Source organism: Peromyscus leucopus, chromosome 6, assembly GCF_004664715.2.
Source record: "Peromyscus leucopus breed LL Stock chromosome 6, UCI_PerLeu_2.1, whole genome shotgun sequence".
Taxonomy (NCBI): Eukaryota; Metazoa; Chordata; class Mammalia; order Rodentia; family Cricetidae; genus Peromyscus; species Peromyscus leucopus.
Genome location: NC_051068.1, coordinates 56,363,625 through 56,385,388, shown reverse-complemented (window position 1 = coordinate 56,385,388; position 21,764 = coordinate 56,363,625). Strand labels below are relative to the sequence as shown.

Genomic DNA, 21,764 nt, shown 5'->3' with positions numbered 1-21,764 from the left:
GCAGGTGTGGGTAGGTCAGGCCCAAGGATGTGAGCATGGGAGGGCTGCCTCATTTCTCATTTGTCTTATGGCGGCATGCGCAGGGGAAAGAAACCCTCCCCTTTCCACTAACACTGGGGGCAGGTGGGAGAGCTGGCCCTGTGGTCAAAAAGGTGGGAGAGGTGTCCATGATCCCTACCTGCTGCAACACTCGGGAGAGCAGGCCCTGCACCTCTCCAGGGCGGCACAACAGATCCAACCCTGTCAGCAGAGGTGAGCCACCCCTGAAATCGTGAGCATGGGACAACTGTCCCCATTTCCCATCTGGCAGACTAACTCTACAACAACCCAGACCCAGACCCAGGGTTATGCCCCAACATCTACCCCATCTATAATCTGCTGGAGCATGTGGAGGGACCTGACCCGCAGACCCAAAGCTGCAGGATCTCCACAGCACAGGGCAACAGTGAGATGTCTAGGAAGAGTCCTGGTGGGGGCCCAGCATCGAACATCTATTTAGCGGAGACCAGGGGCCTCGAACCAAACCAATGACTCTTTGCAATGAACACTTGCAAGTAGAGATGTGTGGACCAAGAAGTCTACAGCGTGACTTGTTAGTTTGCACTGCAGTTTCCACGACCAGATTTTTAATTCCTCTCCTTGCCCCGTTTTAAATTTTTCTCATTTTATTTGCTTCAAAAAAAAAAGTCAATGAAATAATTATTAATTATACTTCACTATACTCATAGATGGATGCCTAGCCCAATGGTCACCAGAGGGCCTTAACCCAGCCAATGATGGAAGCAGATGCAGAGACCCACAGCCAAACATTAGACTGAGAGGAGGAAGGATTGTAGGAGCCGGAGGGGTCAAGGACACCACAAGAAAACCCACAGAATCATCTAACCTGGCTCATCAGGGCTCCCAGAGACTGAACCACCAACCAGGGAGCCTTCATGGGAGGGAAGCTTGATCTTCTTGTGGAACTCCTAACAGTGGGAGCAAGGACTGTCTCTGACTCTGTTGCCTGCTTTTTGGGACCCTTTCCTCCTACTGGGTTGCTTCACCCTTTCTTCCTACTGGATTGCTTCATCCAATCTTTATAGGAGATGAGGTGCCTAGTCTCACTGCAACTTGGCTGGAGGAAGAGTGGAGAGGGAGGTGGGTGGGGGGTGACTGGAAGAAGAGGAGGGAGAGGAAACTGGTCTGGATGTAAAAATAAATAATAAATACAAAAAAAAATTCTAAAACCTGCCTTCCCTCCTAAGATATGTTAATGGAACCTCTTTTTCTTCAGTTTCCTTGTGACTGTGTGGTAAGGAACGGATCTGTGCGGTGTCTAACGGCATCGCCAATCACTTCATCTTCGGGCCCGGTGACCAGGCGCTTGCTTGCGTCACTAGTGCTGGGTCCTAGTGAACAGGTACATGCACGCTGGTGTGCTTGGCTCCTGCTCCCACCGCGTGCCCTCAGAACAGGTACTAACCGAGGTGCTGCGAGGCGTGACGTCTTGTCCGAGGTCACAACTAGGTATCCAGTGAGCTGGGGTTATTTAAATCCCCAGCACGCTCCTCTCTGTGCGGACCGAGGTGAGAACAGAGCACCGCTGGAGGAAAGCCTGACCACAGCTGGATTTGTGGGCCCACAGGGACCAAAGTCACGTGAAGGATGTAAAGTCAGTTGCTTAGATGATCTTTAGCGTTTTCCCCTTCCCTTGGCCAGCCAGGCTGACACAGAGGGTCTCAAACCAAAAGGACTTGGGACCTCAGATTTTGGACGAGAAAGCGTACTTGGTTGGCTCTTAAGAGAAAAGGGGTGTGGGTGGGGGGCTGGACTGTTGTCCGCTGGCTGAGCGCCTGCCCAGCTTCTGCACAGCCCCCCCCCCCCTGTATTCTCACCCCACATAGAGTCAAGGCATGGTGGAGAGTGTCTATACCTAAAGCGCTCAAGAGGCCCAGCCAGGAGAATCAGAAGTTCATGGTCATTCTCAGCTGCATAGTGAGTTCAAGACTATCCACAAGACCTTATCTTAAAAAAGAAAAAAAAAGTTTTTTAACAGGACTTTTGTGTCTTTGCCTCAGCATCTTCCTCTCCCAGAAAATTAGCGTTTTGTTTTTAAGTGACTGAATTCCTATTAAATACGTATCATTATTTCAAAACTCTATATTGATAAGAACATTGTATTCAGGAAGGTTAGGAGGAAGGCCCAAATCACTATCTGATTTCAGTTCTCACTCTTTTCAGCAGAAATTTCATCTTTAACCTTTTCTTTTTTTCTTTTTTTGGTTTTTCGAGACAGGGTTTCTCTGTGTAGCTTTGCGCCTTTCCTGGAGCTCACTTGGTAGCCCAGGCTGGCCTCAAACTCACAGAGATCCGCCTGCCTCTGCCTCCCAAGTGCTGGGATTAAAGGCGTGTGCCACCACCGCCCGGCTGAAATTTCATCTTTATCCCTGTTTCCTAACACGGTTTCCAGCACACAATGATCAGCCACAGAAATGTTTCATTTTCTTTTTTTAAACTAATCACAAGCATTTCTCCACAGTGTTGTCACAAAGCCTACTAGGTCGGGAGGGATGGAGAGATGGCTCAGTGGTTAAGAGCACGTGCTGCTCTTGCAGAGGACCTGGGTTTGACCCCAGCACCCACACGGCAGCTGTAACCACCATCTGCAACCCTGGTTCCAGGGACTCCAACGGGCTCTTCCAGCCTCCACGAGTGCCAGGCGTGTATGTGGTACACAGCCATACATGCAGACCAAGCATTCACACCTAAAATAAGTAAATCTTAAAAACAACAAACAACCTGGAAGGCAGTCACTTTGGAAAATTAAGACAAGGCCCGGAAAGGCAGATGAATTCTCCTCCCGTCTTTTAGCTTGTATAATGAAAGGTGTTTATTTGTTCTTAAGAAACAAAAATAAACCAGCTTGGCCATAGACATCCTCCCCCTAAGAGTTGGGTCAATGCTTCTCAGCTCCATGGCGACAAATCACATTGGTGATGCTTAGGTCAAAAATTTACGCTGTAATGATGGATTTAGAATCGCTGACACCCTCAGATAAGGGTCTTTCAGTGTGGCACCTAGGCTTTTGTAAAAAAATCATACTGTGTCTGTCTTACGAGAAGAAAGCTTTTGGAGGAAAACAGTGCCTGCATAAGCCCACCACTCCTACCTCACAGGAAGTGTCCTTGATGGAAAATAAATAACTCAGTGGGTGTTAGAACAGCCGGACCCTCGCTACCAACCAACGGCTTCCTGCATCCCATCAGAAGATCGCTTCCAACTAAGCTGTTAATTTTTTGTCTCCTCCTCTGCCGCCTGCTCTTCCCCCTCCTCCCATTTCTGTGCTGGAACTCAGATTATCGCTCACACTAGGCAGGTGTTCTACCACCGAGCAACAGCCCCAGCCTCTTGAGGGCCTATTTTCATTTTATTTAGTTGTCGCAGGCCAACGATTTATGGTAAGAAGTTGAATACGGTACACAATACAGATTCCAGGGACAGAGCGAACGATGACTCGAGGCGAAATGCGCACCGCGACAACAGGATGCGCGCACTAGAAAATAAGTAAAATATCAACAAGCGCAATGCAGCTTTGCCGACCCGGTGTCTCGGCATCATTAATGTGTACGAGCTTCTGCTGTGAATCCCTCTCTGAGAATCTGAGCTATTTCCTTCGTGGACTGCAGCCGTGAGACTTAAGCCAAATGTGCAGCAGGAGAGCTGTCTCATTCTTCCCTCAAACAGGAAACCACCGGCAATTCAGTGTGAAGTCATGTTCTACTTTTAAAATTATTGCATCGGAGACATAACTATTAGTGTGACGGTTTCCTAGGGCAAAAGAGGTGAGTAGATAGAAGAGAAACCTAGGCTCATGGAGCAATGCTTTTGAAAACTACATGTACGTCTGTGTTCTTCTATCACTTCCGGTTTCATCCATCACACTGGCTTCTGCCCTTTTCCTAGAGAGATTTCTGCTGCTTATCTGCTTCTCACAAAAGTCACATGCAGCGACCACCCGTTGAGAAAGGGGTGGGGGTGCCTCAACACTCCCGGTTTCCATGCACTGGATTTCTAGCGCACATACAATGGCTGACTAAAAGTGGTAGCAAAGCCCGTAATCTGATTATCATGCACACCAACAACCCAGATGCACAGAGGCTTCCAGTCCCTCTGAACCAGGCCTTGTAAATAACTCAACAGTTCCGAATTCTTGAATACTAGTGGCTTCATGAAAAATGTTAGGTTGAGCTAGATGACCTGTTATTGTGCTTTTGTATTTAAGTAATTATTCAATTTTTTTTCCTGAATGGGTCTTTCCATGTTGCGCAGGCTCGTTTTGAGACCTTGGGCTCACGCGATCTTCTTGCCTCTGTTTCTGCAGCCTCTGGTGTACTGGAGACTACAGGTGTAACCACAACATACACATACGTGCTTTTTCAATGTCCTGTATTCACCGTTCAACAACTAGCTTTATTTCGTGCCAAGTGGAAATCCATGAGAAGAAAAATCTGAAGTAAAGAATATATTTGTAAGGTTGGCGTGGTGGGGCATGCCTGCAATCTCAGCATGGGAGGCTGAGGCAGAAAATGTCAGTCAGGGATGGAGCACAGGAAGTTTGCTAAGTCAAGGCCAGCCGAGGGTGCATAGTGAATTCCTTGTTAACTGGGGCTATATAACGAGATCCTGTCTCAATAACCAAAGACTTGGGTGAGTAAGATGGCTCAGTGGCTAAAGGCACCTGCTGTCATGCCTAATGACCTGAGTTTGATCCCTGGGACACACATGGTGGAAGGAAAAAACCAGCTTTTGCAAGTTGTCCTCTGAGCTCCACGTGCGTGCCTTAGCATCCCTGTGGGTGCCTTAGCATCCCTGTGGGTTCTCCCATCTCAACAAAGAATGTGGTATTTTGCATCTCCCTGATGGCTAAGGATGTTGAAATATTTACTGGCCATTTGCCTTTCTTCTTCTGAGAACTACCTATTCTGTTCTTTAGGCTATTTATTGATCAAATGATTTGGATTTTGAGTGTTTAAAATGTACAATTCTTTGTAATGTATATGTGTGTGTATACACATAACACACACACACACACACACACACACACGTTCATTATTTCTCCCCCTGATGAGTAGTTGACAGACACCACCCCCACGCCCCCGCACATTCTGTAGGCTGCCTCTTCTCTCTGGTGATTGTTTCTGTCGTTGTTCAGATGCTCTTCCAAATCATGTGATCCTGTTTGTGAATTTCCTTGTGCTACTGGAGTTCTTTCCAGAAACTTCTTGCCTATATTTTTAAGTATTTTGCCTATGTGCTAGCGGTTTCAAAATTTGATTGAAGTCTTTGATCTCTTTTTGATTGGTTTTATATGCTACAAATCCAATTTTGTTCTTCTACCTGTAACTATCTAGTTTCCCCGGCATCATTGTCGAAGAAGTTGTCTTTTCTCCGATGTACGTCTTTTACACAGTCTTTGCCAAAACATGCAGGGCTGTAGCTATGTGAGCTTACACATAGCTTTTTAAAATTCTGTTCTATTGCTCTGTCATTTTTTTATTGCTATGGTTCTGTAATAAAATTTGATATCAGGTATTTAAGCCCTTCCTGTTAAAAGTCCCATTGCCTCCCAACTGTACCACTCCATGAACAGGACCTTCACTTGGACATTTGGGGGACATTCAAAAGTTAAATGACAGCATAATGCTAATATCCCGCAAGAGCGGAAGCTGGTTGTAACTGGGGTTCTCGGCGCAAACTCAGTTTACACTGGATACGGTGTCAAGTTAAATGGCGTAACAAGGGAGCGGCTGACGAGCCTAGAACCTGAGATGTTTGTATGGACAGCCAACCCAGTTTCTGCAACACGTAAGTAGGAAAAGGAGAGGAGACTGAAAGCACCGGAAGGACATAGAAGAAGTGTCAGGAGTGAGTTGTGCGCCATGTGCACGCTTTCTCTGGATATTCATTCTCACAGTCAGTGTCGGAAACACATGTGTGTCGTGTATTTGTGTTTGTGCATGTGCACAAGGGTGTGGCATGCATGTGGAGGTCAGAGATCCAGGTGAAGTGCCTTCCTCTAGTTCTCTCCACCTTAGTGTGTGTGTGTGTGTGTGTGTGTGTGTGTGTGTGTGTATTCAAGTGTTTGTGTAAATGTGGGTGCATACAGGCCGTGGCACTCATGCGGAGGTCAGAAATAACCTCTGGTGCTGGTCTTGCCTTTCCCCTTTTTGGATCCTGGGTCTCTTTGTTGTTTTTCCATTGCACAGGATAGTTGGCCCACTAGGCTAGTGAGCCTTCTAGCTTCCAGGATTTTCCTGACTTCATCCCCTGCTGTGGGATGGTCTGTATGGCAAATGTGTTGCTCTGATTGGTCAATAAATAAAACACTGATTGGCCAGTGGCTAGGCAGGAAGTATAGGCGGAACTAACAGAGAGGAGAAAAGAAAGAACAAGAAGGTAGAAGGAGTCACTGCCAGCCGCCGCCAGGACAAGCAGCATGTGAAGATGCCAGTAAGCCACGAGTCACGTGGCAAGGTATAGATTTATGGAAATGGATTAATCTAAGCTATAAGAACAGTTAGCAAGAAGCTTGCCATGGCCATACAGTTTGTAAGCAATATAAGTCTCTGTGTTTACTTGGTTGGGTTTGAGAGGCTGTGGGACTGGCAGATGACAAAGATTTGTCCTGACTGTGAGCAAGGCAGGAAAACTCTAGCTACAATCCCCCATTATCCCATAATGACCCTGCAGTTACAGGCGCTCAAGTAACTATTGTGGTAGTTTGGTTGTAATCGGCCACCATAAACTCATAGGGCATGGAACTTTTAGGAGATGTGGCCTTGTTGGAGTAGGTGTGGCCTTGTTGGAGAAAATGTGTCTCACTTTACTTCCTGCTGCCTGTGGATCAAGACATAGAACATTCAGCTCCTTCTCCAGTGCCTTGTCTGCCTGCATGCCACCATGACAATAATGGACTAAACTTCTGAAACTGTAAGCCAACCCTAATATGTTTATAAAATAAATAAATGTTTTCCTTTGTAAGAGTTGCTGTGGTCATAGCGTCTCTTCACAGCAATAAAAACCTAACTAAGACATGTATCCAGTTTTCGCATGGGTTCTGGGAATTGAAATTCAGGTCCTCACACTTGGCCAGCCAGCACTTTTAACCACTAAGCTGTCTCTCCAGCCCCACCTTATTTTTTGAGGCAGGGTCTCTCGCTGAATCTGGAGTTCACTGATTGGCTTCACTGGCTGCCCAGAGAGCTGCTGAGATCTGTGTCTCCGACCACTCCCTCTACCAGTGCCGGGGTTAGAGATGGCCACCCCAAGCCTGGGGGCTGGGGAGCTGGACGCAGGTCCCCATGCTTGTTCAACAAGCACTCTACCCACTGAGCCATCCTTCCAGCCCCTAAACATACAATGAGTGACAACCAGGAAGACTTAATTATGGAGTAGTTATTAAACAATGTCAAGGGATAACTGTTAATTGTATTAGGTGATACACTAATCTGTGGTTATGTAAGAGTAATTTGATAATTAAATTTTAGAGAGGTCAAAATGATACATGTAAATGATATATATGCATTTTGCTCTAAAATAGTTTAGTAGAAGAAACCAATGCACTGATTAATTGTGGCAAAATTTTGGTAGCCATTGACTACAGGTGATAGGTAGGAGTCCATTGACATGCTTTATGCATAATAAAAATTTCAAAAGCTAAAATGAAAGATTTATACATCTTTTCAAAATAACTAAAATTTATTTTTTAATATTGGTGAGCTTAAATACATTATTCATCATTTTGGACATAATTCCCTAAAGCTCATGTCATTAATAAGAGTTATGTATTTGTTTGTATCTCATCTGCTAATTCTGCTCTTCATAAATATAAGAAAATTTTAGAAAGAGGAGTTTAGGGGCTGGCTCAGTCAGTAAAGTGGTCACCATACAATAAGGACCTGAGTTCAATCCCCCAGAGCTCACATAAGAGGCTGGGCATTGCAGCACGTGCCTGTGACCCTGGAGCTGAGGGGCTGAGGAAAAGACTGGAGGATCCCGGAGCTCACTGGCCAGGCAGTCTGGCTGAATCAACAAGCCTCAGTGAGAAACCCTGTCTCAAAAAGCAGCATGGGGGAAAATCAAGGAAGATACAGGATGTTAACCTCTGCCCTCCACACACATGTATATGTTGCACACACACAAGCATTTACATACATAAAAGAAAACAGAAAAGAGAAAAATAATGAAGTATTCAAGAGGGCTGGGAATCTATCTCAGTGTTAGAGCACTTGCCTAGCATGTGTGCGACCCTGGGTTCAATTCCCAGAACCACCAAACCTGGAAACAAAAAAGCTCACATATTTTTAAAAGATGGAACATTTTTAACTTAAGCATAAATATAAATATGATAATATTCCAACATGGTGCAAAAACATGAAGTTTATCAATGGTGGTGAAAATTTGAAATACATAATTATATGAAACTAAACATACACTGATAACTTTGAAGAGATCTTAAGTGACCAATAAGACGCTTACATGGTTGTCAATGACAGACTAAAACTGACTTAAGGAAGCGCTGGATTGGCTGACAGAAACACAGTGTGTAATAGGCACAAAAATGACTTCAAAATCAGTCAGACCTAGATGAAAATACAGACTTGCAAATCTAGGAAATACGGTGATCTTTTTATTTTAAAAAGACTTCCTTACAATTTTATGTGTATTTTGCCTGCATGTATGTCTGTGTACCACACACATGCCTGGTATCCCCAGAGGCCAGAAGAGGGCATCTAATCACCAGGAACTGGAGTTACAGATGTTTGTAAGCTTCCATGTGGGTACTGAGAATTGAACCTGGGTCCTCTGGAAGAGGAGCCAGTGCTCTTAACCACTGGCTCCCAAAGATTGTGTTTTGCTTGCATATATGTGTGTGCACCAAGTTCCTGCAGTGCCTTAGAGCTAGAAGAGGATGTCAGAACTGGAGTTATAGATGCTGTGAACTGCCATGTGGATGGTGGGAACTAAACCCAGGTTCACTTTAAGAGTAGCAAGTATTTTTTGTTTTGTTTCTTTTTTTTTTATTTATTAGTTTCCCTACGGGATGAGCTTCTTTGAGCTAAAAAAAAGTATTTTACAATTTTAATATTTTGTTTTGTTTTAATTTTGATACCGAGTTTTTACACCATACCTTACATTAACATACAACCAAAGAAAGCTAGCACTTTGAAGTTGAGAGATTTCAGCGGAAAATCAAAAGATAATTCTACAGGTGCCACCACTGAAGAGCTGCTAGGTCAGCTCTGCTGGGTCTGAATGACCAGAGTTGATTGCTCCTGCTCCAGAACATATTTTTCCTATTGGACAATTGCCCTCCCTTTAGATAAGAATAACTCATGTCTGTGTCTTTGAGTAATATATATATATATATATATATATGCGTGTATAAATGTAACTATAATGGCCAGGTGGTGGTGGCACACGCCTTTAATCCCAGCACTCGGGAGGCAGAGCCAGGCAGATCTCTGTGAGTTCGAGGCCAGCCTGGTCTACAGAGCAAGATCCAGGACAGCACCAAAGCTATGCAGAGAAATCCATCTCAAAAAAAAATTTAAAAAAAAAGTGTAACCACAAAAATTTAAAAATCTTCAGTCTATCTGGGGCCATAGTGTTTTCTGGGCCAGGGCTGAGGGCCATGTCTGGTTCATGGCCCTACAGCTGCCAGGGTCTGGGCTGATGTCTGGGGTTCCTGTTACCACTGAGGGCCATGTAGATGACCCGCGTCTGGTCAGCCACCTCAGACCATGTTAGTATCTGAGGACCATGCTGCTGCCAGGGCCTTACTGATCCGAGTGGCCCCTGTGGCTAACTGGAGTCATAGAGTCGTTCAGGCAGGACAGCTGCCTAGGGCCATGTCTGGATTAGTGGCCCTGCAGCAGCTGGGATCTGGGGTGATGTCCATGGCTCCTGTCACACCGAGGGCTCTGGAGATGCCCAGGGTCTGGTCAGCCACCTAAGACCATATTGGTGCCTGAGGGCCATGCTGCCCAGGGGCCATACTGACGTGGGTGGCCTGTGCTGCCACAGGGCCCTGGTGACTACTGGGCTGAGCCATGTCTGGATCCATGGTCCTGCTGCAGCTGGGGTCTATGATAATGTCCATGGTTTGTGTTAGCACAAGGAGTCATTGGAACCATTGCTGAGCCAGCCTTTCACTGGTCATGGGATAGCTGGCCCCACAAGACACTACAGAGGTGAACTAGCCCTACCCATGATGGCCCCACCCCTCACCACATGTGGGCACCTCACCTGGGCAGCATACTAGAGTTAACCCTGTGGACAGGGATGCAGGTGAGCAGATCCAAGACCTGGAGGATGAGAGAGCAGGGCAGCTTGACCCTGCCACCCCCTCGTAGTCCCCCTACAGCAATCAGGAGAGAGGGTCCTACACTTTGCCTGGGAAAAACAGTAGAGCTGGGGGGCGGGGCTAGATCTGAGGGCTTGAGATCAGAACTGGCCCTGTTCCTTGCTGCAGCCTGTATTGGGTGAGCTAGCCGAGGCAGTGCTGGAGAGCTCACGTGAGTAGTGATGATGCTGGCAGGGTGACCAACCCAACTTCCAGAACCTGGGCTATGAGTTGGCCCACCCCAACATCTACCCTATCTATGAACTGCTGGAGCAGGTGAAGGGGACGAACCTACAGATCCCAAACTGCAGGATCTCCATAACACAAGAAAACAGGACATCCAAGAGGAGCCCCGGAGAGAGCCCGTTATCAGTGGTCTAGTGGAAACCAGAGGCCTGGAGCCAGATCAGTGACTTGTGGCAAGTACACTCACAAGTGAACGCTTACAAGTAAAAGTAAATGGACTAAAGGGTCAACTGTGTGACTTAATAGGACACACTGCAGCTTCCACAAGTGCTCTCTCTCTCGCTCTCTCTCTCTGTTTTCTTTTGTTTTGTTCCTGTTTCTGTTTTGTTTTGTTTCTTTGTTTTGTTTTGGTTTTTGGTTTTCCTTCTAAATCTAGTTTGGTTTTGGAGGGGAGGTTACAAGGGCAGAGGGCAGATGCCAGGGGACAGGGAGATAAGAGGGACCGGAATGCATGATGTGAAATGCACAAAGAATCAATAAAAGTTTAAAAAACTACAGTCTCCTTAAAAATAAACAAATAGCTAATAAATTAATAAATAAGTAAATAAATTAAGTAAGTAAGTAAGTAAGTAAGTAAATAAATAAATAAATAAATAAATAAATAAATAAATAAATAAATAAATAAATGGGGTTTTCAAGATCCAGTACAGGCGTCCACCCCATCTTCTATGTTAATCAACTGGTATCTTCCTACCTTCAACTATGCTGGCCTAAACAATCACAACAAAATTTGTTAAGTTAAATGTTAATACTCCTTCACAAAAAAGAAGAGATAAACAGGCCATCCTGGCCAATTTTACATAAAAAAAAAAATTTACAAGGAGATCTTTTTATATGACTCTAAAATCTCATGGTACTAAAAAATAAAAAATGGTGGGGCTGGAGAGATGGCTCAGCAGTTCAGAGCAACTGAGTGCTCTTCTAGAGGTCCTTGAGTTCAATTCCCAGTAACTACATGGTGACTCACAACCATCTGTAATGGGATTTGATTCCCTCTTCTGATGTTCATGCAGACAGATGACTCACGTACATAAAGTACATGAATAAATAAATCTCTTTAAAAATGGAAAATATTATAAAGATAAAAGATAAAAATATTTTAATAAAAATAGTTTATATATAAAGATAAAGATGGATATATGTTACAGAATAAAAAAGTAGGAAGCTTTAACAACTTTTAAAGGTCTGAGTCAGTTATTTAAGGTATATGGAGGATGCGACTTAATGATAATATACATGGTATTAAAGTTTCTAAGGTCTAGGATCAGCAATTACAAAAAAAAACTGGCTGAAATGCACGTCAAGGTTTATTTTAAAATATCTGGCTATTAAACATATCACATAACATTAAAATATCAGCCTAGTGTAACTGGTCTCCGAGGTGCCCTGTGCTCTCTTTAACTGGGATATCACCAGCCATCCCTATTTGTTGTCATAGCAGGGTCAATACAGATGTGTCCCTCTCGTCTGAATGACCAGAAGGCCTATGACTTTGGGGTCTGAGAATGGTCTGATGTACAGTTTTGCAGACATCAACAATTCATTCACCATTTCAGTTTTCCAGTCTCTAACCCGGTTATCCCTTTGGATGGACATTTCCCAGTATGTAATGAAATTCCAGCCCTCTGATTTCAGAATGGAACTCCCTGGTGATTGGTGAAGTCCACAGTTCTAAAGAACTCTGTGCCTCTGAAGGGACAGCCTGAGGTGCTGGTCAACTTGTCCTGGAGGCATCCACCTGGTTTAGATGAAGAAAACTTCCGAGGACCTCCTCATTGGCCATGTCTTATTGCATTGTCCATAGGAGGAAAGGTTCAACCAGACCTTTGGCTGTTAGCCACAGCCCTAGACAATGTGGTCATCCACGGGACTTTGTCATCCGTCTCTGTTTGGACACGGAACCTGTTTTGACCCTCAGTATATGCTACTGACTAGAAGTCCCTCAGTTCAAAAGAGTGGGGGACACTTCTACTACTCGTATCAATTGTATCCTCTCTTCTTGTATAATAAGAGCCTCTGTTCATCAGAACCTTCTCTTGCTTTGGCGGCCTTCCTGTGTTATGGTTCCTGTCTGCTTCAGTGGTACGTGGTATGGTCATTTTGGACAATAGGTTTTCCTTAAAATTATATCAGGCTCTTACTAGAAAGCAGAAATTATTTAGGTCTTATTTTAGCTAGCATTTTTGCAGTAGTCACTGTTCAAGCATCTCCACCTGCTTCCACAGTGTCTTTCCCAACCAGAGCAACCTGCCCCTTTTGCTACTCAGTTTAGCAGCAAATACTCTTAACCACAGAGCTATCTCTCCAGCCCTGACAGTACTCGTGGGTCTGGTTACAAATTAACCACACATATGTCCCAAGGGGACTGGACAGAATTCTTATTTTTATTGGTCTAATATAAAGGACTTTTATCCAAGATACCTAGAAAATTCTTAAGACTCAGTGATAAGAAACCAAAACTACCCTACACACTCTATAATGGCCAAACTCAAATCTATGACGCCAACAAAAACAGAGACAGAAAATAAGTATGTGGAAACATGCCCAATATTCCTGACTGGTAGAAAATTAAGAATTCACACAGCAACTGAACATCTATTAGGATAGTTAAAAGTCTTACAATGGTACAGAGCAGCATGGATTCCCATACCCTGTGAATGGGAATGCAAAATTAGAGTTAATTTAGAAGATAGTTGTACTGCTGCTTTTTATAAGCCGTACTGGTTGGATTTTGTTGTTGTTTGTTTTGTTTTGTTTTCCCCGGGTGTGTGCATATAATATCTGGGAAGAGGGAACTTCAATTGAGAAACTGCTTCATCAGACTGGCCTGTAGTCAAGTCTATGGGGCATTTTCTTGATTGATGTGCATGGGTCCAGTCCGTGATAGGTGGTGGTACTGCTGGACAGGTGGCCCTCTGATGTGTAAGGAAGTGGGCTGAGCAGGCCCTCGGGAGCAAGTCACTAAGCAGTACTCCTTCATGTTGTCTGCTTCAGTTCCTGTCTCCAGGTTCCTGCCTTGAGTTCCTGCCCTGTCTTCCCTCAGTGATGGACTATGACCTGGAATGTGTAAGTCAAATAAACCATTTCCCTCCCCTGCAGTGCTTTTGGTCACAGTGTTTATCACGACAATACAAAGCAAATTAGAATAGAAGCTAACACCTGACGCACCAACCAACCACACACCTAGATATATCTCAAATGGATTTTAAAATGTCTATCCAAAAGCATGAATGCAAATGTTTATAAAGGCTCTTGTAGACGAATTGCTAAACAATCTTACTAATAAAAAACCCAGAGCCAGATATTGGGGTAAAAACAGAGAGATCAGAAAAGCAGAAAGAAGTCAGCCGCGTTCTTACCACTTGGAAATCCTCAGCCAAAGAAACCTACTCCCTGTATACCCACGGCATATGCCTTTCTGTTCTGCCATCTCATTTCCTCTCTCCACCCAGCTACATCACTTCCTCTTCCTGCCCAGCTCTGTCACTTCCTATCTGCCTGTACAGACCTCCAGACCTTTATGGTTAGTGCTGGGATTAAAGGTATGTACCACCACACCTGGTTCTGTTCCCAGTGTGGCCTTGAACTCACAGAGATCCAGATGGATCTCTGCCTTCTGAATGATAGGATTAAAGGAGTGTGCTACCATTGCCTGACCTCTATGCTTACTATAGTGGCTGGCTTTTTCCTCTGATCCTCAGATAAACTTTATTGGAGTACACAGATAAAATATACCACAGACTCCTTTCACAAGTGCCCCAGTCTGGAGGAGAGCCTTCAAAAGGTGAATGGATTAGCAAAAGGAAGGCCTGTCACATGTATTAGTCAGTGTTCTCTAGAGTCACAGAACTTATGGGATGAATCTCTTTGTTTCTGTATCTCTCTCTGTCTCTCTGTCTCTGTCTGTCTCTGTCTGTCTGTCTGTCTGTCTGTCTCTCTCTTTCTCTCTCTCTCTCTCTCTCTCTCTCTCTCTATATATATATATATATATATATATATATATATATATATATATATGATAAAAGGAGTTTATTGGAATTACGGATTGTAGTCTAGCTAATACAGCAATGGCTGGCTGTAAATGGAGAGTTCAAGAATCTAGTACCGCTCAGTGCCACGAGGCTGTATGTCTCAGCTGGTCTTCTGTATACACTGGAATCCCAAAGAAGCAGGCTTCAAGGCCAGTGAAGGACCAGATGTGCTGACAAAGTGGGGGCGAGCAGACAAAGAATGAATGAACCCTTCCTTCTTCCATTGTCCTTATACAGGATTCCAGCAGACAGACGTGTAGCCCAGATTAAAGGTGTGCCTTCCGCCTCTAGATCTGGATTAAAAGCTTGTGTCATCCCACCTCAAGATCAGGATCAAAGACCTGTTGTCTTCCTGCCTCAAGATTCAGAACACCATGTGCCCTCCATTTCCGGACTGTAGTTCATTCCAGATACAGTCTAGTTGACAACCAAGAATAGCCATCACACCATGCCATGTAATGTTATTCAGCAATAAAAAAAAAAATCATCCATCATACCATGAAAGCCCCTTCATTCATGTAATAAAAGAAAGACGTGGATCTAACAACACATGTGTGAGTCCAGCTCTGGGACATCACAGAGTGGGCAAGGCTATGATACGTGCTTCTGGTGCTATTGTTTGCTTGCTATTTTACATTTTGTTTGGTTTTCAGGCAGGGCCTAGTATTTTGTCCATTAACTATATAAATGGACAGGGTGGTCTCAATCCCATAGGATAAGGGGATCCTCCTACCTAACTCTGACTTAGTAGCAAAATTATAGAGTGAAAATAACAGTAGTTGCCAGGAATGTAAGGGAAGAAGACAAGAGATGAGTAAGTGAGGCAGGGGGATTTTTCTAGAGAGTTGAAACCATTCTGTGTGATGCTGTGCTGTGGATGTATTCTTAAGAGTTTGTCAAAAACCCCTAAAATTTATAACACACAGGGACAATTTAATGAATAACGATAAAAACAGTGTGAGAAGAAAGATCCTAGGTAGTATTCAGACAGTGAGAAAACCAAAACATCAAAACCCTGGACTACAGATGCAGGAAAAACTTCAGTAAAGGGGTTGCAGAATAAGAGGCCCTGACTTCAGCAGCTGGAAGTGAGGAGACTTTGCAAGTCAGATCCTCAAGGGGCTGCAAGGACAGGAGGAACCACACTCGGCTGGTGTCGCTTTCCCCACAGGACTCTAGGTTAATAACTGATTCTGCATCCTAGGCCTGAATCAAATGGCAGTGGAGAGGAAACATTTCTCACACTCAGAGATAAGCAGTAGGAAGAGGCGAGAATGACCGCGGGGAGAGGATTGCAGTCAGACCCAAGATTAAAACTGATCTCGAGGACTAGAAACAGCCCCCACGTGACTCAGGGAAGAAGAGTCAGGGTAAGAAAAAGAGAGGCTTCCTTCAGGCCTGAGCACTCCACACTCTCTAATTCTCTTCACATCGACCAGGCAAGGGTCTCTGTGTCAATTCCCCAGCATAAAGGAAGGAAGGGGGGCACGGAATCCCTCCACTAGCGGAAGACTATTGATATTTTATAGGTGATGGGAGAGAATTTTTTGGTTTTGTTTTGTTTTTTAAGTGACGTGACCCCTGGAAGGTCAACCACATGCCAGGACAGAATCCACTCCCAGAACGGGCTGGGCAACACAAACTGGACCTGTTGGGGAAAGGAAAACAAAAGAGAAGAAACGCCAAAGTTGGGTGGGAAGAGATTAGAGGATGGGGAAGAGAATTGCAGGGGGATGATTGTGTTCAAAATGCATTGTCTAAAACTCTCAGAGAATCCATAGGAATGGCGTTAAAAGAAACCAGAAGCTTTATTACAAAGAGAGAACGAAAGGAAGCGCTTCAAAACTTCACAAGGTAGTGACAGGGCAGTGGGAAGGACAGAGAAGAAGAGAGATGCAGCAGGAGCAAGCCAGCCCACCTCCGCCCCTGCCCCCCTGCTCTGCAGGGGAGGCAGGCAGAAGCCTCATGAGAAAGGTGAGCGTGTGGCCCTGATGGAAAGAGACTGGCAGTTCTTCCCACAAGCCCTCAGGGGCCTCAAACCCTATTGCAGGTTTTGCTAAGACTGTGACTCCTCAGGGGTGGGTGGTCAGTGAGGAGGAGTTCCGTTTTGTCACTCTGTAGAACCCAGAGAGCACTGGCTGGGCACCACGTTGGAAGGGAACAATGTTTAAAACTGAACTGACGTGGGGATCTGAGGACAGAGACTAGTCACAAATCAAAGACCCTGGATGTAGCCAGCCATGGACCCAGGGTAAGAGACAGCCCTGGGAAGCAGTTACAGACTCCAAGAAGGCAAACAAGTCAGGAATGTGAGTTCAAGACCCACCTGGACTATGTAGTGAGAGCCTGTCTCAAACACACTCACTTATCTTGAGCTTAATATAGACACAGATTGTCGGCTTTGCACAGGATTATCTATAGATACGTGCTTATGCACGTTAGCATATACACACATATTTCCTTGTTCTGTTGAAATTGTCTAAAAGAAACTGCTCTCTAACAGCAATGATCATGCCTGGCACCTGACAAAAGAAACCAAAGCTCCTTAGAGAACACTCAGTTCTAGGAGTGGACCAGGAGGGACAGAAAGCTTAATTAATACAAGTCAACCAACCACATCCACACTGATGTACTCCAAGGTGGTCACAGCAGACAACAGGAAGAGCACAGTGGCTACAGCTTGAGCAACTTGCAACACCATCAGCTGATTAGCATTGGAGCACAGCCCAAAGAATAAGATGAATATTCATGCGTTCATAATAAATGAGTGAATAAGTGAAAAGATGTTGAAGAAAAGACAGCTCTCTCATGCAGAGGTGTTTCAGATGATGCATGCAGATGTTTCAGCCTCAAGGACTAGTAGAGGCTGCAGAGTAGTGGAAGGAGAGAAAAAAATGACATCACAATGGAGACATCTACCAACTTCCCCTTCAGCCGGGTAGCTACGATCAGTATCCACAGTAGAAGGCGTGTTGATAGTTTGCTCATTTATATAACATGATGTCACTGTTGGTTTACTTCTGAATTCCCTCCTAAATACTATCATTTCAACACAAAAAATCCAAATTAAGAGACAGCCTACATCACACACACACACACACACACACACACACACACACACACACAGAGAGAGAGAGAGAGAGAGAGAGAGAGAGAGAGAGAGAGAGAGAGAGAGAGAGAGAGATCTGTACGTACTCTTTAAAACTGACAAGGTCTAAAAGCAAGAAGATATTCATAAATTGTTCACAGCCCATTGGCTCCTGGGAGGTGGGGAAGCTAAAAGCCATGTGGTAGACTTCTGGAATAGAAAAGGACATTAGGTAACACTAGGAAATCTGAATAAAGTGCGCATTTTAGCTAATAGTTTAACTAATAATAATGCGTTATTGTTGACCATGAACTGTGACAAGTTACCCTGCTAGCAAGACGTCCTTACCTGAGGAAAGCTGAGGTTAAAAACCCATGCTTAGCACTCACAGGGCCCTGGATTCAGCCCTCAGCATCAGAAAGTAGAATAATTGAGGAAGTCACCATGCCGCAGTGGCATACACCTTTAATCCCAGCACTTGGGAGGCAGAGCCAGGTAGATCTCTGTGAGTTCGAGGCCAGCCTGGTCTACAGAGCAAGCTCCAGGACAGGCACCAAACTACACAGAGAAACCCTATCTTGAACCTCCCCAAGTTATTATTATTATTATTATTATTATTATTATTATTATTATTATTAAGGAAGCCGTGGTAGGGATATGAAAATGTCTGTAGTTCATACATTTCCTGTAAAAACACAGACACCACTACCACCCACCCCCCTTTCTAAGGACTAATTAAAAAGACTCAGAGGCAGGAGAGGTCTCAGATGCAGGAGGAAATGCCCAGAACCACTCCTCAAACTCTTCTTTCCCAGTGCTTCTGATGTGGGCGCTAGAGCCCCCAGTCTCCATGTGCATTCCTGGCTCCTTCAGAGTCACGTCCACGGCAGTCAAGAGTGTATCAGCACAGGCCCTGCCTCTCAGCTTGGTCTGTCACTTCTGGATTTACCTGGGCCGTATGAGGGTCTTGTGCCCATCCTGAGCCAGCTGTTCTGTGGAGGGAGGTGACACACTACTCGCTTAGTCTGTTCGCTGTGCTCCACCCATTGTGAAGCAAGCCAGGAGCGGAGGAAACACTCTTTTCCACAAGCTCTCAGACTGTGTAAGGTGGTTCTGTCGGCTCCAAAAGACTTACAAGACCCAGTCGGATGAGAGAGATGACAGGATGAGAGAGAGAGATGATAGACTCACAAGTGCTCACAGTAAACGGGCAGCGAAATGTTTTCTGCAAGGTTGATAAATAGGCTTGTAATTTGAAAAAAAATAATAAAGGAAATAAAATGGAAATTTGCTTTATGTTCTAAGGACTTGGCCCTATTTGTCATGTTTTATTTTTTAGATTTGATTGTAACTGTACACACATACACACACACACACACACACACACACACACACACACACACACTGCCCAAATCACTGAAAGAATAAAACACAATCCAACTATTTTATGAGGTTTAAAACACATCTTTTTCAAAAAAACAAATTTTTTTTTTTAGCTTAGTGTGGTGGCGCACACCTTTGATCCCAGCACTCAGGAGCCAGAAGAAGGTGGATCTCTATGAGTTCAAGGCCAGCCTAGTCTGCATATGGAGTTCCAGGCCAGCCAGGGCTACACAGTGAGACTTTGTCTCAAAAAAACAAAACAACAGAAAAAGTAGAATAATGCTTAGAATTTTAAGGCATTAAAAAGTAGCCTAATTTTGCTCAGATTCTTATCCATGAAATATGTCCAGTTTTAAAAGATGCAAGAAATCTGAATCACTAGTAGTGAAAAATGTGACCAAGATACTTTTTATGAACATCAAGCAGTTTGCCTTACATCAATCATGAATTTATGCGAATGAGACCTTCCGTTGTCAAAGTTAGCTTTGGTAGGCTGAGAGCGGCTATGGAGACCTGTTGGAAGCTAGGAGGTGTCCATGCCCGGCCCAGTGTATGAGACAACAGCCCTGTGATTATTTCACTGTCAAACCCTTTATGTGAGGATGCATATGGCTTCGGTCGCTGAGAAAGTGAACCCACACTCTGCTCACCTGTGACCACCATGCGCTTTCCCACCATCTCAGAGAGCGGCTCCCGGTACGATACAGCCATGCTGAGGATGCTGAGGTTCAAACCCCTTATCTGCAATTCCTGCCTGAATGTCCTCAGAAGAGAATGCACCAGGAAGCATCAAGGACGGGGGTCTCTGTCCTCCCCATCTGTGACCTAGGCTGGGTGGTTGCTAAGGACGCTTTATGACAGGAGGAGCAGATGTTCCTGGCGTACAGGCCAGGGCTCTGTATTCCAGCGTCTAAGAGCAGACAGAACTGGAGTATGCCCAAGAGCTGCATCCCACCACCACTGTCCTCCCTCGTCTGCCCACATCCAACCAGAAGAATCTTGTCCAGGAAGTCCTAGAACAGCCAGCCCAGAGGGCTCTGTCTCCGGTGTCTTCCAGCATCTCTGAAGAATGTTCTACAGGGACAAATTGGGGCTGTGCGGGGGAGAAAGAGAGAAATGCAAGGCATGGTTAAACCCATCTGAAAAACACTCTCCAGAAAAGATAGAGTCGGACTGCCCTGAGACAGCTGGACTCCACAGACGTGCACGCACCAGAACGCTCACATGGGAGTGCTTCTCGTTTCACTACTCAGTGCTTCCAAATAGTGCAGATTCCCTTTCCCAGTGTGGACAACTGGAGCCAAATCTTGTTTCCCTGGCCCTCTGTGTTGTCCTTTCCCTTGACTCAGGCCCACATTGTACTCTTCTTTGCTGGTTCACTGTTGTAGAATCTTCTCTCTCGGAGGCCACCCCATCCTGATTACTGTGTTTAAAGGTCCTAGATCATTACAACACATCTCTCTTGAAAATACTCTGTCCTCGAAAGAACCATTGTCTGAGGCATCCAAGCTGGAAATTTCTTAGTATAAGACAGGTGTCATTGTTCTAGAGTCTCTGGACCCTCTGCAAACGGAGCAGATAAATAAGGTAGACTGAAGTCTCATGGAATAGTTAACTTTATTCGGAGCATCAGACAGTTTATACTCTGAGAGGTAAGAAGTGTCACCAGAGTAAAGTGTGCAATCACAATCACAAGTAACAACAAGGCAACATGTTTTTCCATAGAGGCATATAAACAAATAATAATAGCCAGTTGTTAAGAACAATCTGAAGTCAACTCATTCCTATTCGCTATACCTGGGAGGAGCCCAAAAACATTTTCCAAGAACAATTCCATGTTCTGAAGGAACTGAGGTCACATGACTCTTTGTTTTCTCACAAGCACTCAGAATTCTCCTTACAGGACTCCATTCTTGGGCCATGTTCCGACAGACAGGGACTTAAATCCCACATTGTGGTGGCACACATCTGTCATTACAACATTCAGGAAGTGGATGCAGGAGGATGAGAAGTCCATGGTCATCTTTGCCTACATAGACATTCCAAGGCTGGCTTAGGTACACAGGCCCCTGTCTTAAAGAAAAACAAATAAACAAAGAACCTGGGACTGGAGGGAGGACTACAGGAACCAGCTTATTTGGTGTGTCCCTGTATTTTGTTGCTATAATGCCCAGACTGGCCTTGAACTCCTGGATTCGAGGGATCCTTCTGCCTTAGCCTCCCAAGTCACTGGGACTGCAGATGCACTACTACCCAGGCTCACTTTTGGTTCTAATAATGCTGCAAAGAGAAAAAGATGGAGAAACCTAAATTAAGAGAAGTAATTACGGACCTGGTGAGATGGCTTGGAGGTAAAGAGCACTGCCTGCTCTTCCAGAGGACCCAGGTTCAATTCCCAGCACCCATGTGGCCACTCCCAAGTAACTCCAGTCCCAGGTGATCTGATGCCCTCTCTGGCCTCTTAGGCACAAGGCATACACATAGCACACAGACTTACATGCAGACTAAACATCCAGACACATACAATAAGTCATGTTTTTAAAAGAAATTGTTTAACTTACACAAAAAAAATAAAAATAAAAAGATCATGGCTTTCGTCTGGGTACCTTCCCTTAAGCCATCATGGGAA

At 44.7% G+C, this 21,764-nt stretch overlaps 1 protein-coding gene across 1 annotated transcript in view; it reads right to left on the bottom strand.

Annotated features, from left to right (window-relative positions):
• Positions 1-19,950, bottom strand: part of C6H4orf45 (chromosome 6 C4orf45 homolog) — a 129,472-nt gene extending 109,522 nt beyond the window's left edge. The window contains exon 1 of the mRNA XM_037206677.1: positions 19,786-19,950. Coding sequence (XP_037062572.1) covers positions 19,786-19,846 — 61 coding nt within the window. The 5' untranslated portion in view covers positions 19,847-19,950. The remainder of the gene's footprint in view (positions 1-19,785) is intronic.
• Positions 19,951-21,764: the final 1,814 nt, after the last annotated feature.